The sequence below is a fragment of the Mchenga conophoros genome, linkage group LG3, assembly GCF_057382185.1.
Source record: "Mchenga conophoros isolate Kocher_MC1m ecotype Shallow Benthic linkage group LG3, M_conophoros_male_GT1.1, whole genome shotgun sequence".
Classification (NCBI taxonomy): Eukaryota; Metazoa; Chordata; class Actinopteri; order Cichliformes; family Cichlidae; genus Mchenga; species Mchenga conophoros.
Window position 1 is genome coordinate 10,014,764 of NC_140528.1, and position 16,927 is coordinate 10,031,690.

The 16,927-nt window shown below is 40.1% G+C and overlaps 1 protein-coding gene across 2 annotated transcripts in view; it reads left to right on the forward strand.

Moving 5' to 3' along the window:
* The window catches only part of LOC146577207 (NACHT, LRR and PYD domains-containing protein 3-like), an 82,021-nt gene that overhangs the window by 58,953 nt on the left and 6,141 nt on the right, over positions 1 to 16,927 (forward strand). For both annotated transcript variants that reach the window (XM_085252145.1, XM_085252138.1), the window contains one exon: positions 3,740 to 3,913. In XM_085252145.1, coding sequence (XP_085108271.1) covers positions 3,740 to 3,913 — 174 coding nt within the window. The remainder of the gene's footprint in view (positions 1 to 3,739; positions 3,914 to 16,927) is intronic.

Here is a 16,927-nt window from a genome sequence, read left to right on the forward strand (position 1 = left end):
TGATTTTCTGTGTGAACGTTACCGTTTTTCAGCACAATCTATAATTTATGTGAATAACATCCTCAGGCCTAATATTGCTCATGTGACACATCGCGGACATGCTCTCAGTTCATTACATATTATTTGTATTGCACTTCGGTTTTTTGCAAACGGGAGCTTTCTGTATAATATTGGTGATGCTGAGCACGTTTCCAAGGCTACCGTCTGTCGGGCAGTCAGGAATGTTACAGTTGCACTGAAACGTCTCCTGCACTCGTCTGTGGTGTTCCCCGGTCATAGACCCACAAGATTCATCAAAGAGGGATGCCACAAAATTGCAGGTAGCAGGATGAACAAAACTTAATTCATGATGTGGTGATACTTGAACTACTACTTAAATTTTACATTTATTCTCACGGTTCCCAGGCGTGATTGGCTGTATAGATGGCACTCACATTCCAATCATTGCTCCTTCAGTAAATGAAGGAGACTATGTGAACAGGAAGTCTTTCCACAGCATTAATGTACAGGTGCATAGTTCTCTGTAGCATTTCAAACTAACAAATTATTTCATCATAGTAATGGATGCTAATTTGTGTTCTCTGCACTGTGAAGATCATATGTGATGCTGCCAACATTATCACAAATGTGGAAGCCAAGTGGCCAGGCTCTGTGCGTGGTGGTGGTGGAGGACCCCCACCTGTTTTTCGGGCCTCCGCTTTTTTTCTGTTGGCTATAACGGGTCACATTTGAGCATACAGAGTAAGCAAATATGTACTTGTAATGTGCTCAGATAATTTCAATAAGTGCTTACAGAGGGGAAATTAATGTAGCCTCTAACTGCAATTGATTTACATCGGGCAAACAGACCAAGCACTATGGCTCACAATACAATTACACCTCACCTGTTTGGACTATATTTTTATATTTCATTTTTACTTGCTGCCAGGCACGTTTGGGGCCTGTTGGGTTGCACCTGTGCTCACATCACGTCACAAAATAAAATGTATAAAATAAAAAATGAAATATAATAAAATAACGTGTTAAATGGGTGGAAATCCCTAGATCAATGTTTAAATTAACACTCACGCATTGACTCTGTCGGCTATGTTTTGCCATGCATGCTCCCTTTCTTTTGCAGCTGAGGCTGTGTTACTTTTTTTCAGCAAAATTTGCATGTATTCGGCATATGCTGCCATCAGAATTTCGGCCTCAAGCGCTGTAAAATACATTGACCGCGCCTTCTTTCCCTCCGTCTCCATGGTGACTCGCTTAATCTGTGCTCCACTGATCAGGGCTTTATGTATCCTTGTGCGCGCGCTTAACTTGGGGTTAAAGCAACTCCGCGTTGATTGAACTACTTGTTATCAGCCTTTCTGAAACCGAATATTCCGAGTTGGACAGTTCGGGGTTACTCAACCCTGAGTATCGTTTTTCACTCTGAGTTTTCTAAACCGGCTTCCTGAAATAGGGCCCAGGAGATGAATACTCTGGTGTTCTGGGGATAGTGGGAGTGAGAGGGAGAGATGCCAGTAAATGATTTCAAGGATACATTTCAGAGAATCAGAGCTAAGAAACCAAAGCAAGTGAGGAACTACAAACATATGGACAGACTCATAATTAGGCCAAAGACACATTAAAGGAATTATTACAGGTTTAGAAACAGGGATGGATATGAAGGAGCTTAGCATGAATTTGCATTGAGGAAAGAATAGCAACGAGCATCAGAGGAAACAGTTAGGAAAACTAAGAGTATGTACTGGCAGGAATACTGCAGTACTTTAGGAAGAACTACACCAGTTCAGAATGTGTGGAGTACAGTAAAGAACATGAATGCAGACAGGAAACAACAGCAGCTGTTGTAAAGTAAATTCAAACTCCTTCATTAAATGCAGCTGGTTGAGTGAAAACAATGGAGAATGATTGTGTTACGTTGTTTATTCTCTATAGAAATGGAGCAGAAGGAGTGCATGCAGAGCTGGACGTGGGCTGTATATACATGCGTGTATCTGTGTTGTCTGTGAGCAGAGAAAACAAAGCGCTGGAAATGTCCAGTGTATCATAAGCCAGCCAGTCCTGTTACTGCAATTCACTTCTTCACCCGAAAGTGTCACCATCAGGCTTCACCAGCAGTTTCCAGTATTAATAGTGTTAATGAGCTAGAGGTAGTATGGATGGGAAAATGTAGAGATGCTGGGCAAGCAATATGATCAAATCCACAGTGGGAATAATTGAAGTGATGACGGCAGGTGTAGAGAACAAAAATGAATCGTATTGAAATGTTAAATCAGGAAAATCCTGGAGAAGAGGATAGTTCTAATGTTCAGTTTGTAATGTTGAATTCAACACAGCTCTTAGATGCATAAAAATGACTTCACCTGACGTCAGACTGAACAATCGGATTAGCTACTGATATTGATTTAACCCTTTAAGACCTACCATAGAACCAAGTCCGCCAGAGCTTATATTATATTTTTACATGCTGTAGAGCCATTTTTGGGAGCATTTCAAGTTGCTATACATCAATACAACCATTACAGCCTAAATTTTAATAATATGTATGTATTAAGTGCATAGTAATTACATAAATTGCAAAAAAGTGAAATAAACTACAAAAAAATTGAAAATCGTTTTTGTTTTTTTAACATATATTTCTAGTTAGAGAAATTTAAGAGGCTTTTCCCTCAAAACTGTAAATACAAAAAAGTTGCACAAAATAGTTTCCCACCACAGGAAATTTATTTTGAGTGCCTTCATAGTTTTATTTTTGAAATACACCAATTTTTATATACTGCAGGAAAAACGAAAATAAATATTATACTGCAAATTTGCAAAATAACAGCATATGCATCAAAATCAACTATTTCCAGCAGTGCAATATGAGTCCTAAGCATATGTGGAAGGAAACTGTAACCTAGGACAAGCTGATGGCATAAGATGTAAGTACACCTCCTTAGGTTTCATATGCAAAAAAAATTATTGCGCTAGCTCACGTGGTTACAGTGCTACCGGGATTTAAAAATAGTTGCGCAAAACAGAGTGTGCCCACTCTGACCAGTTTTAAAGGGTTAAAGCAAGAAAATATAGTATTAGCATTAGCTGCCAATTCCTATTCACCTAAAATTTGCATTACCTGCTAATGGCAGTCTACTTAGCATTAACTCCTCACTAATGTAATGCTAATTCACATAAAATTATCTTTAGCTTTAGCATTAGCTGCTAGCTTCAGCCTACCTAGCACTAGCTGCTCACATTGTTAAAAGGGAAGAGAAAACGATATTAGCATTAGCTACTAATAATTATTCACCCCTAATTAGAATTAGCCGCTAATGGCAGTATACTTAGCATTAACTCCTCACATTGTTATAATGTAAGAGAAAAGAATTAGCATTATCTAATAATGTTGACCTTGGCCCACTGGAAAAGTTCAGAACTAAAGATTTAGGAGTGTTTCTCATTATCAAATATTATTAGATGGAATAATGCTGTAAAGAATGTTATTAATGCAGTTATAATGATGCAGATTATATGGCAGCAATAAAAGAATTTCTGTATCTCCACAATTGTCTGATGTTTGGGGCTTTCTCTCTAATATTGGAGGCTGTTACCTTACACTGTTAAACAGCTTCAGATGATTGTTGTTGTCCGTTGGGAATTGTCACTTTTAAATAAAGTTACATTGAATGGATGTAAATGGATAGATGTTATTGTGACAAAGAGAAAACGATTGTTGACAGATTGTTGTTTTGTGTGTCTGCAGTCTGTCAGGCTGTCTGATCACAGACGAAGGCTGTACTTCTCTGGCCTCAGCTCTGAGCTCCAACCCCTCCCATCTGAGAGAGCTGGACCTGAGCTACAATCATCCAGGTGACTCAGGAATGAAGCTGCTGTCGGCTGGACTGAAGGAACCAGGCTGGAGACTGGACACTCTCAGGTATGGAGAGAATATCTGATAGAGGAGGAAGAGCTGGAAACATTTCCTGTGTCCTTCACTCACTTCATGTTTGTTTCCTGCAGATGAGACATGAAAAATAATTAGAATAAGCCGCTAAAAGCAGCCTACTTAGCATTAAATCCTCACTTCGTTGTTACCCAACGGAAAAGAGTATTATTATTAGCTACTATCATTTTTAATAAGTAAGAGAAAAGTGTTAGCATTATTGAATAATGCTAACTCACATTAAATTAGCATTAGCTGTTTACAACAGCGTACTTAGAATTAGCCGCTCACATTGGTCATGTCCAAATTCATGGGCTGCATCCTCCTCAGAAGGTCAGGTAGGCCGGAAGTAAACGGCTGGGGAAATGGGACGGTCTAGCCTTCTGATTAGCGTCAACGCTGTCTCGGTGGAGTTTAATAAACTCGGCCGTCTGCTCCTTGCTATCTAAAATATAACAGGACACCGGCGTAAATTCTCGACTGTCTCATACTTCTGTTTAATTAGTTTTCTGTTTGACGTTTGGTCAGCTGTGTAAAAATCAAGGACGTATTATTTTATCTAATCGAATAACTTTAATGTTAGCCAAACTGATTTATTCACGAACACACAAAACACTGAAAAAAGCCCAACAATAACATTTTTAGGTTGTCTAAGTGACTTATATATTACATTTAACCCGAGCAGCGAAAGTCCACGGTGATCTGAAAATGATGTGCCGGGAGTTGTGCCGTTCTCGGCGGCTTCAGTAACCCTCGAGCTCTCGGCTAGCTATCGAGCTGTTGGGTAACAGACGTCTCCGAAAACGTCAAAGCACTTTTGCAAATATGCAATATCGTGATAAACCGAGCATATATTTGATGTTTACACAGCTACTTTCTCGCCTGAAAATATGTTAAAAGTTTATTTTGTGACCCAGAAGGATTAGTATGAGTAATTTTAAAACTTAGTAGCTGCCGCCATTGTTGGAAACTGGAGTTTGGCTGGGCCGCACTATGAATTCTGGGATATGGTGGCCACGAAGGACACACCCGACCCATCCTTCAAATTTGGGGAAAAGGAGTACGCATTTGTCGGCTGCATTTGTCGGAGTCTACGAATTTGGACAGCCTTCGGTGCGTCGCTGTGACGTAATCGGTCTACAAATGCGGCCTCAGGAGGATGCAGCCCATGAATTTGGACACGACCATTGTTAAAAAGTAAGGGAAAACAGTATTAGCAGTAGTGCGTAATGCTAATTCACGTCAACGTAGTATTAGTTAATAAGGGCAGCCTACTTAGCATTAACTGCTCACTAATATAATGCTAATTCACATCAAATTAGCATTAGCTGCTCAAGTTATTATAAGGAAAGAGAAAACAGTATTAGCATTAGCTGCTAATAATTATTCACCCCTAATTAGAGTTAGCCCCTAATGGCAGCCTACTTAGCATTAACTCCTGACATTGTTTTAAGGCAGGGGAAAAGCGTTACCATTATCGGATAATGCTAAATCAGATCAAATTAGCATTAGTTAATAACGGTAGACTTTGTATCATTAGCTGCTGTCATTCTTACAAAGCAAACAGTATGAGCAGTACTAGCTGCCCACATTGTTAAAGGGGAAGAGAAAATGATATTAGCATTAGCTGGTAATAATTATTCACCCCTAATTAGAATTAGCCAGTTAATTAATGCTAAATAGGCTTAACTAAAATGAAAGTAAATGTTAGATATAGCTGCTGATATTGTGAAAAGGTAAGATAAAACATTGCTAGCAGCAGTGGATAGTGCTAACACGCATAATAATTAGCATTGCCTAATAATGGCAGCCTTCTTAGCATTAGCTGCTCATATTGTTATATTGCAAAGGAAAAGAGTTGGCAAAAACATTGTTAGCATTAGTGGCTAATGTTAATTCACCTAAATTAGCATTAGCTAATGTTGGCTACATACCTAGCATTAGCTACTGATATTGATATAAAGCAAGAAAATATGGTATTAACATTAGCTTTTAATGCTTTTTAATCTAAAATTAGAATTGGCCACTAATCGCATCCTATTTAGCATTAACTCTTCACATCGCAGGGGAAAAGTTAAAATTGAATAAAAAAAAGTGTTCACATTAGCTACTCGTATTGTTTAAAAGTAAGAAAAAACTTTGTTAGCATAAGCGAATAATGCTGATTCACCTCAAATTAGTATTAGCTAATAATGGCAACCTACTAATTATTAGCTGGTCACATTGTTATAAACCAAGAAAATATGGTATTAGCATTAGCTGCCAATTCCTATTCACCTAAAATTAGCATTAGCCACTAATGGCAGTCTACTTAGTATTAACTCCTCACTAATATAATGCTAATTTACATCAAATTAGCATTTGCAAACATTGTTAAAAGGGAAGGGAAAAGTGTTAGCATTACCTGATAATGCTAAACTCGCATCAAATTAGCATTAGCTAATAACAGCAGCGTTCTTAGCATTAGCTGCTCACATTATTATAATGCAAGGGAAAAGAGTTAGCATTAACGGATGATGCTAATTCACGTCAAATTAGAAAATATGGTATTAGCATTAGCTGCTAATGGTTATTCACCTAAAATTAGAATTGGCCATTAATGGCGTCCTATTTAGCATTAACTCTTCACATCGCAGGGGAAAAGTTAAAATTGAATGAAAAATAGTTTTCACATTAGCTACTCATATTGTTATATAGTACGAGAAAACATTGTTAGCATAAGTGGATAATGCTAATTCACCTCAAATTAGTATTAGCTAATAACGGCAACCTATTTAGCATTAGCTGGTCAAATTAGCTTTGTCCCAAAACATCGGCTGCATCCTCCAGAGGCCGCATTTGAAGGTCGATTACGTCACAGCCAGGTGACAAAGGCTGTCCCAATTCGTCGACTCCTTCAAATGCGGCCAACAAATGCGTCCTTCATTTCCCCGAATTTGAAGGATGGGTCAGGTGTGTCCTTCATGGCCCACCATATCCCAGAATTCATAGCGCGGCCCAGCCAAATTTCAGCTGCCAACAATGGCGGCCGCTACTAAGTTTTAAAATTACTCTTATTAATCTTTCTGGGCGAGAAAGTAGCTGTGTAAATTACAAATATCTGCTTGGTTTATCAAGACATCGCATATTTGCAAAAGTGTGCCGACGTTTTCGGAGACGTCTGTTACCAGCCAGCTCGATAGCAAGCAGGGGGGTTCAATGGTCCCTCCAGCCGGTGAGAGCAGCAGACTCCCGGCTTCATCGTTTTCAGACCCTGCTTTTTCGCTACTCAGGTTAAACATGATATAAGTCACTCGGATAACTTAAAATTGTAATTGTTTGCCTTTTTTCTGTGTTTTATTTGTTCCGGAGTAAATCGGTTTGGCTGAGACTAAAGTTATTAGATTATTCGATTAAATAAAACTTTATTAATCCATCGGGTGGGTTCCTTCGGGATTTTCACACAGCTGAATAAATGTTAAACAGAAAACTGATTGAACAGAAGTGTGAGACTGTCGAGAATTTACGCCAGTGTCCTGTTATATTTTAGATAGCAAGGAGCAGACGGCCGAGTTTATTAAACTCCACCGAGACAGCGGTGACGCAAATCTGAAGGGTAGACCATCCCATTTCACAGCCTCGCACTTCTGGCCTTCTCGGTCTTTGAAGGACCCGGCCCATGTAGACCGCAAAGGCCGGGTCCTCCGAAGGATGCAGCAGACGTTTTGGGAAACGGCTATTGTTATTGTCTACTTCGCATTAACTCCTCACTAATATAATGCTAAATCACATCAGATTAGCTTTAGCTTTAGCATTAGCTGCTAGCATCAGCCTACCTAGCACTAGCTGCTCACATTGTTAAAAGGGAAGAGAAAAGGATATTAGCATTAGCTGGTAATCCGATTATTAAGTGATGACATGACAAATCCTACTTCTGGGCCTAAAGTAGTCTGCGTTTAATATGGCTTTTGTGTTGTTAACATGTTTATTGCTTTGTATTTTCTTCTATTTAATCTCAAAAAGCTCCTAAAACAGTCAGTGATCACTGTTGACCTCCCTTGGCTTTTATTACCACTAATCATTTATTTAAGCTCAGTTTTTAAAACCTTAGGATGTAACTACAGCCCAGCCCATGCAGCAGTATATGAATGACTAACCTCGTATTGTGGATGGATTATCTCAGTTGTTCTTCTGGCTGAAGTTTGGTCCTTTTACAGCATCCTGCCATGCGATTACATTTGTTCCTGACCACTGAGAACACTCACGTTAACTTTTATCGAGTGGAAAAAAAGTTCGCTTGTTTATATTATGCTAACATAGCTGTGTCGCTAGCGGTCACGTAGCACATCATTATATACCAGCTAGCCAAACTTCAGTAACCCTACAAACGTCACTGCTGTTTAGTTTTCTGTCTTCATTGATGTTGGAAGTGATAACAGAGCTGTATGTTTTAATTTGTTTCCAAAACCCCGCAGTCAGGACATGCTATATTGTATTTAGATGGAAGCTAGCGAGCTAACTTCCTGCTAACTTCTAACTCTGATATATGTCATAAATTCCGTTTTCATGGATGCCTGGATGTTAAACTCAGTTGTTACACCCGGTAGTATGGAACGCCAGGACTGCCATAATGAATTAATTAAATACACCATGAAATAATTAATTAAATGTGGCAATAATTAATTAAAATCTGAAATAATTAATTACATAAATTAATTAATTACATTAATGTAATTAATTAATTATTGACACATTTAATTAAGTATTTATTTATTTCACATTTTAATTAATTATTGCCACATATAAATAATTATTTAATGGTGTATTTAATTAATTCATTTTGGCACAGTTGACTCCTTCAGGTCTCACCATGAAATAATTTTATCTGTCAGCCTCACCCATCAAACTAAGTGGGCGGGGTTAACGCTGCCATGCAGCTTCTCTAACATTTGATTGGTTGCCGTGCAAAGTAAGGCAAGACAGGTCAATCTTAGATAATCGATTGCTTGTGTCGACTTGGTATCCCAGAATGCATTTCAAATCATAGGCAGCAATGGTGGTGGTGTAGTTTTAATAATAGTGTTTTAGCCGCGAATGTCTGGTCAGGTTGTCAACATAGAACATGTTTGCAAAAGTGCTCAGATGTTTTCAGAGATGTCACTAGCTCTGCTAACAGTCAGCTGACAGAGAGCACCGACCTCACAGCCCCGGTGTTCCAGCTTAACTGTTTATTTTGTGTGTATTTGTTTGTTTTGGAGGGGGGGCTACGTTAACCGGTTTGTTTAGATATTCCACTCTCCGTGTTCCACATGTTGCATTCGCAGATTCTCATTTTCACCGAACGATCGTCTCTTTCCGCCTGGTCTTGTGTCTCTGTGCTTCTGTAACATAAAGAACGAGCTGACATTTTTCTCACGAAACCAGCGATCAGCTCAACAGACCCTCAGTTTACCTGCATGCATCCTCCTCCTCACCTGTCAGCTGTTTAACACCTGCTGCTAATTCAAGAAACACGTCCACGTTACCTGGTGAAAGTCACAGTTTAACTGGGCAGCCGGTGCTCGATATAACGCAATGTCAGCGCATGTTTCTGCACAAGATAAGTAAATATAGTGTTTTTCCAGAGCGCAGAGCTGCTGGAGCTCTTTTCCCAACAGAGCACTTTATAGGCGAACCAGCTTCATCAGCGGCTGATGTCCAATCACCGGCACACAGCTTTGAAACCTCAGCTGAGTTTTAGCTCTCAGTGGTTAAACACTGGACTTCATTCACTCAGGTTCTGTCTGTCGGGTCACGTTTACTTCGCTGTTTTATTTACAACTGAGCAAATCGGTTTGGCTGAGGTTAAAGTTACGTTTCATAACTGCACAGTTTTACAGACCTTCAATGGTTCACTGTGTTAGACTGAAACATTCGCTTTTCTTTATCTGGTGTGTTTTGGATTTAACAGTGAATTTTGAGATTAAACTGACTTTTAAAATGTTTTATACAAAGAGGAAAGAGAAGGCGCATTTCCACCGAGAGGAGCAGGGTTTGCAACAGCGTGTTCATCATGCAGACTGCAACCTGGACAGAAATATTATATCATCTGTTTTTTAATAGCTATTCAACTGTATTCTAAGCACCAGCTGTCTGTTAGAATTTTTAGAGTTTACTTAAATAAAAATAAATGAGGTTAACATATAATTTGTAATTTTTTTTCTCTTTTTTTGCTTTTTCGGTCATGTTATGTTTAACTGTCAAAGGCTTGTTACAAACTATGAAACACATCGTGCAGACTTCTGGATGTTTTGTTCTTTATGCTGTAGATTTTCACGTCTCTGGAATAGTTGGCAGTATTAAGGATGATTTTCTGTAAAATCATACTGATATGAGCCGTGGCACATTCGTAGATGACCGTTAGATTTGTCAGCTGGGAAACTTTGTGTTAACTCAGAGAGCTGAAGATATCATGGATATGCTGACCTCGCTTCGTGGTGTACAGGGCCGTTTACCCTCATGATTAATATTCACAATAAAAATATTAGCCGAACATCATGAAGTCTGTATGTGTTTCATAGTGTCGAACAACCTTTGTACAGTTAAAGCCAGCAGTACAGCACTACATGACGGAAACACCAACGTTATCTCTTTTATGCGTTTATACACAGGTCACGCTGATTACTGAACAAAAACCCAAAGATCAGCTGTTAATTGAATTTTTTTGCTCTCTCTCCTCCTTAAACATGTTTTTAATGTTAGTTATAATTCAGAATTGGCGACTGAAACACGTAGGACACATACGAACATCAGGAAATAAAACACCGATAAATATAACCTCAGTAAAAGAAGTCAGCAGGGGTTATTACAGCTGTGTACTGGGGCCTGCGCTTTGTCGGTGGTAATAACAGCTCGATTGCTTGCGAGGTGAGCGGGTCTATCCCACGCTTTGCCGTGAGACTGGGCAGACATCTCCGAAATCGCCGAAGCACTTTTGCAAAGAGGCTGTATCTTGACAAACCGACCAGACACATGAAGATTAAACCACTACATTCTCGGCTAAAAAAATATTAAAACGGTATTTGGTGACACACACACAGGGTTTTTCAAAGTTCAGTTCTGTTAGCTTCCACATGCCGTTTGTTGTGTACTAGAAACAATGGCCACCAGGCCAAAGCAATGGTTTTGACTCGATCAGCGTTAACCCCGCCCCCTGAGTTTGATGGGTGAGGTTGACAGATAAAATTATTTCATGGTGAGACCTGAAGGAGTCAACTGTGCCAAAATGAATTAATTAAATACACCATTAAATAATTATTTAAATGTGGCAATAATTAATTAAATATGTCAATAATTAATTAAATGGGTCAATAATTAATTAATTTCATGTGTCGTAAATATTTATGTACTCAATTATTTCCCATTTTAATTAATTATTGCCACATTTAATTAATTATTTAATGGTGTATTTAATTAATTCATTATGGCAGTCCTGGCGTTCCATATGGTAGAGCAGAACGCTGATAATTTTATTAAAGATGAAAGACTTAAGACAGTGTTTTAACTCTCAGTAATGCCACAGTGATCATTTGATATATGGACCTGCAGCAGAGTTTAGGCCCAGACACGGCTAATGACGTCAGACTGAACGATCAGATAATTATTCACCCTTAATTAGAATTAGCCGCTAATGGCAGCATACTTAGCATTATCTCCTCACATCGTTATAATGCAAATGATGCTAACTTGCATTAAATTAGACTGCTGTTATTAGCTAATGCTATTTAGCAGTAGCTGCTCACATTGTTATAAAGCAAAGGAAAACGATATGAGCATTAGCTCCTAATGCGTATTTTCTTTAAATTAGACGTAGGTGCTAATGGCGGCCTACTTAGCATTAGCAGCTCAGACAATGTAATGCTAGGGAAAAGAGTGTTAGCATTAGCCGTTCACATTGTTATAAAGTTAAGGGAAATAGGGTCAGCATTAGCTACTCACATTGTTAAAAAGTAAGCATTAGCATTAGTGCATAATGCTAATTCACATCAAATTAGCATTAGTTAATAACGGCAGCCTATTTAGCATTACCAGATAATGTTGACCTTGGCCCACTGGAAAAGTTAAGAACTAAAGATTTAGGAGTGTTTCTCGATAGCTCTTTCTCATTTGAGAAACAAATGAATTCTGTTATTAAAACCAGCTGTAAGGTTTATATTGTTGACTGTCATTTATGCTTAGAAATATTTACTCATATATGCTTAGTTTTATAATCGATTGCATGATGATGGAGGTTTGATCCTTAGTAGTCTGTAAAGACTCTGTGTGCCTTCCACAGTTCTCTGGCATGCACACAGCACTTGGGGCCATGAGAGAGGTCGTACCCTCTCTTACTGATTTATGGTGTAGGACAGGGGTCTCAAACTCAATTTAGCTGGGGGCCGCTGCAGGCAGAGTCTGGGTGAGGCTGGGCCGCATTAGGTTTTCCACAAGAAAGGCATGGTTAAAAAATTCCAATCTTCTCAAATCTCTTTATTTTTATTTTTTAACACAAAATATGAAAAATAAATAAACAAATTAAGAATTAATAAGAAAATAAATCAATCTGTAATACATAAATAAAATAATAATAAGATATTTTTAGTCAGTGAACTTGTGTGTTTCTTTCAGTCTTCTATATCTGCTGTATTTAGATTGAAATGTCTGTATTAACAGTTCTATAACCTTCTTCTGAACATGAATGGAACACTGTAGAAAATGAACTGTTCTTCTGAACATGGCTTCTCTTGCCTACTCCTTGCTACTAGAGACCTGGCAGCGTTTCCTCTCGCATAGCCGAGCCAGATTTGGCCTGAGGGAGGAAGCAGTTGCGACCCTCAGTATGTCTTGAAGATGATCATCCGTAAGTCTTGACCTGTACTTGGACTTATTGAAGTTCAAAGTGGAGAAGAGCTTTTGGCACAAGTATGTGCTACCAAAAAGGCACATGGTCCGCTTGAACATTCGGGAAAGCCGAGGGAAACTAGGGCTCAATTCTCTCAAAAATTGTCCAAGCTTGTCTGCTTTTCCACTCACCTCCCTGAACTTTGCTTTGAGTTCAGAGTTGCACTGCAGCTCAATGAGCTCCATTTGAAGCACAGAAGGGGCATCTTGCACATCAAAGGAGAAGGGGTCCGCAAAAATGTGAAAGGTGGCTCTGTGTGTCTTGAAGTCAGCAAATCTGTGATCAAATTCCTCCTGTAGCCTCAAAATGACATCAACATACTCGTCAGCACTGAATGGTGTGCCTGCATCCACGAGTGCCTTGCATGCTGGGAAATGGCAAAGGTTTGTCTGAGAGAGCTGAGCTTTCCAGAGCGCCAGTTTTGTGGAGAATGCTCTCACGTTGTCATAGGCAGCACTGACAAGTTGCCCCTGGCCTTGTAACGTCTTGTTCAGTACATTAAGCTCATGTGTCATATCAACAAGAAAAGCTAAGTCCATGAGCCATTTGGGATCAGTTAGCACAGGAACATGTAACGCGGTTAAAGGACCAGGGCGCCTGACTGCAGCCTCATAGACAATGAGCTATCAGAATAAGATTCGACTATGGAGCCTGAGGGTGTGAATAAAACACAGGAAACAAAAGTAGAGCTCAATATATATATATTATGTTTGTTATGAGAAGTGTATAGACGGATGTACAAAAGAAATAAAAACATATGCATACATATCACAAACAAAAATAATGTTGACAATACTAAACAGCTTATTAGGTTCCAAAAGGAGGTGGGATGTGTGATTCAGTTTAGTTCCATGGACCTGTGATAGGTCATGTGTCAACAATTTGTGATTCAGTCCATAGGTTCACAATTCCTACCGCAACGTAGCGGTGGTCGGGTGGCTCGCCATCTCACGCTGATCAGGGCTGATCGCGGGAGAAAAAAAAACCTGACCTAAACAAGGTCAAAAACATAAATTATCATTCACAGAAGAAAATGAAACGGCATTCTACTGCTGTGACAAAATAAATACATAAATAACAAAGACAAGTAATTAATGCCATGTTTCATACAACAATCAACAAACCATCATCTCTTATAATAAATTTCATTCAAAATACTATTATAGAAAAAACATTCTCATGGGTCCCATCAAAGTATATCAGCCACAAAGCTAATAACCATTATCCAAAGTTAATCAACTATATTTTCAAAACTCATTTAATCACAGGTGTTGCGCAACATATTCAATAATTTAAATGGAATTTAACTCAATGCAAAATCTCATAGGCCGTTTCGGCATTTCATCAGAAGAGTAACAAAAAACATCCAAAACGGACAAAACTACAAAAATCAAATCACTCGTTCAACTCTAGATACGTTAAGTCAACATTCGGCCATAATGGAATAAACAAAAACAACAATATTCAATAGATGAAACTAGTAATTGCACTTATTGTCGCTAGCCTAGCATTAGCTTACCGGCATTGTAGGATGTGCGATCGCGGCTCCGCATTTACATTAATTGTGACAAAACAAAACAAACAAATAACTCACCGTTGAGTCGATTGTGAGGTAGTGTAAAGACGAATGAATCGGCTGGGTTATTGCACGCTGTCAACTGGTCTGTAGTGTAGAATTTGTCGATATCTGACAAGTACGCCAACCACAGGGACACAGCAGCCAGAGGAGCAGGGACATGCAGCTGATTGACCCGCAACTTATACAGGGTTCATTCCCGCCACAATGAAGGGACTGGCGGAAATGGGGTCAGGGGTTACCGTGGTTACACTCTCCTCCCCTAATCTCATGGACGTCCTCGTACATGGACTAGGCTGGCAGCGAATGACTGGTTGGCTGAGGTGTGAAGGCATCGTCTCCTCTTCTTCATCGTCTTGAAGAGCGAAGGAGAAGACAGAACTTAACCCATGCAGGAGGGTCTGAACGCTCTTTAACAGAGGCTTACCAGGCTTGATGTACTGCAGCCGATCAAGAGGATTCCTGGCGCGGGTTGAATGCCTCAAGGGTGGATCTGCCTCAGGACTGAGAGGCTCTGATTCAGTAGGTGAGGGTTGTGACGAGTTACCTCTGGATGCTTCTGAGTCAGAAGACAGACTTTCTTCATCGTAAGAAGTTTCTGCAGGATCAACTGGCTCAAAGCCAGCTTCCAAGGTTCCGTTAGCAATAACTTGTTCCTCTTCAACAGGTTCCTCTGAGAGAATAGCATTCTCTTCCTCCGTAGCCAATACTACTGGGACATCTGGCTGGTTGATAAGTGGAACAGGTTGCGGAGTATTGAGTAAGTCAATGGTTGTTGTGAAGGTGACCGGTTCAGCAGAGAAAGGAACAGGTAGGTATGAGACGAGTTCCTCTTCGTCACCGTCATCGGCATCATCAGCACGTACAGGAGACATGGGTAAGACAGGCATTTTTCTCTTCTGCTTAGTAAGCCTTTCCTTTTCAGAAGGTGTTAAATACCCACAGGGCAATAGGAGGTCTCGATGTAAAGTTCTCAGGGGCTTGTCTTGGCCTTCGGGTCGAACTGTATACACAGGACGAGTGCCGGCTTTCTTCACTACAATGTACACAGATGACTCCCATTTATCTGCAAGCTTGTGTTTGCCTCTTAGCCGCACGTTCCTCACAAGAACTCTGTCTCCAACATTCAGCTGTGATGCAGTGACATTTTTATCAAATCTGCTTTTGTTACGTTTCATCACCCTTTCTGAGTTTTCGATGGCCAGCTTGTAACTTTCTTCTAGGTTGGACTTTAGTTTTTCCACATACTGTGTGTGGGATGTTGATCCTTCTTTGGCAAGGGGTAGTCCAAAGGCCAAGTCCACCGGTAAGCGAGGTTGACGGCCAAACATAAGCTCATATGGTGAATAACCTGTAACATCGTTTCTTGTGTAATTGTATGCATGCACCAGGGGTTTTACGAAGTCTTTCCAATGGGATTTCTGTTGAGCTGTGAGTGTTCCTAGCATGTCCAGTAATGTTCGGTTAAACCGTTCAACAGGATTGCTTCTTGGATGGTATGGAGTGGTTCTTAGTTTGTGGATCCCAGCCATTTCACAAAGCTCTCGGATGATTCTGGATTCAAAGTCAGGGCCTTGGTCACTGTGCAAGCGTTCTGGGATACCATAATGCACAAGAAAGTTGTCCCATAAACATTTGGCAACAGTCCTGGCTTTCTGGTTTGGTGTTGGCACAGCAATGGCATATTTTGTGAAATGGTCAGTTATGACAAGTATGTCTTTGACTCCATGATCTGGTTCCACAGAGAGAAAATCCATACACACCAGTTCCATGGGATGAGAGGTTTTGATATTGACCAGAGGTGCGGCTCGTTCAGATGGGGATTTGCGTCTCACGCATCTTTCGCACCGTCTTATTTTATTGACCACATCACTTGTCATCTCAGGCCAATAAAACCGGGAACGGACCAAGTCCAGCGTTCTGTCAATTCCCATGTGACCCATTTGATCATGTAGGTGGTTTAGTACAACTGGTCGATATTCCTCAGGTAGCACTAGCTGGTATGTGAAGTCACTTCCCACTTGTCTCTTCCTGACGAGAAGGGTGTTATGGAGCTCCAGTTTATTTACTTCTCGCAGTAATAGAGGTAGATCGGGAACCTGAGCTATGACATGCCGGATGACAGGGTCAAGGCGTTGTTTGGCTGCAAGGTCAGCTGTTGAGATTTGGGGGAGTACCATGGAGGTGAACTGGATGTCGTCCGTGAAACTGTCAGGCAGACTGTTGACATTGACAGACATGGATAACACCAGAGCAAGATCAGGATCAGTGCTTGAACTGTACACCAGATGACGGTCACAAACTGCTTTGATGGTATGCTGGTCAATAGAGACATGATCTGGTTCATTGAGATGTCGCCATGCAAATCTCCAGATTCACTCACGTTCTTTCTGTGACAGAGGATCATCAGACAGTTCACCATGAGGTCGGCGAGACAAACCATCAGCATCCGAGTTCTGCTTTCCTGCTCTGTAGATTAATTTGAAGGTGAAAGTGGACAAAGCTGAAAGCCATCTGTAACCGGTAGCGTCAA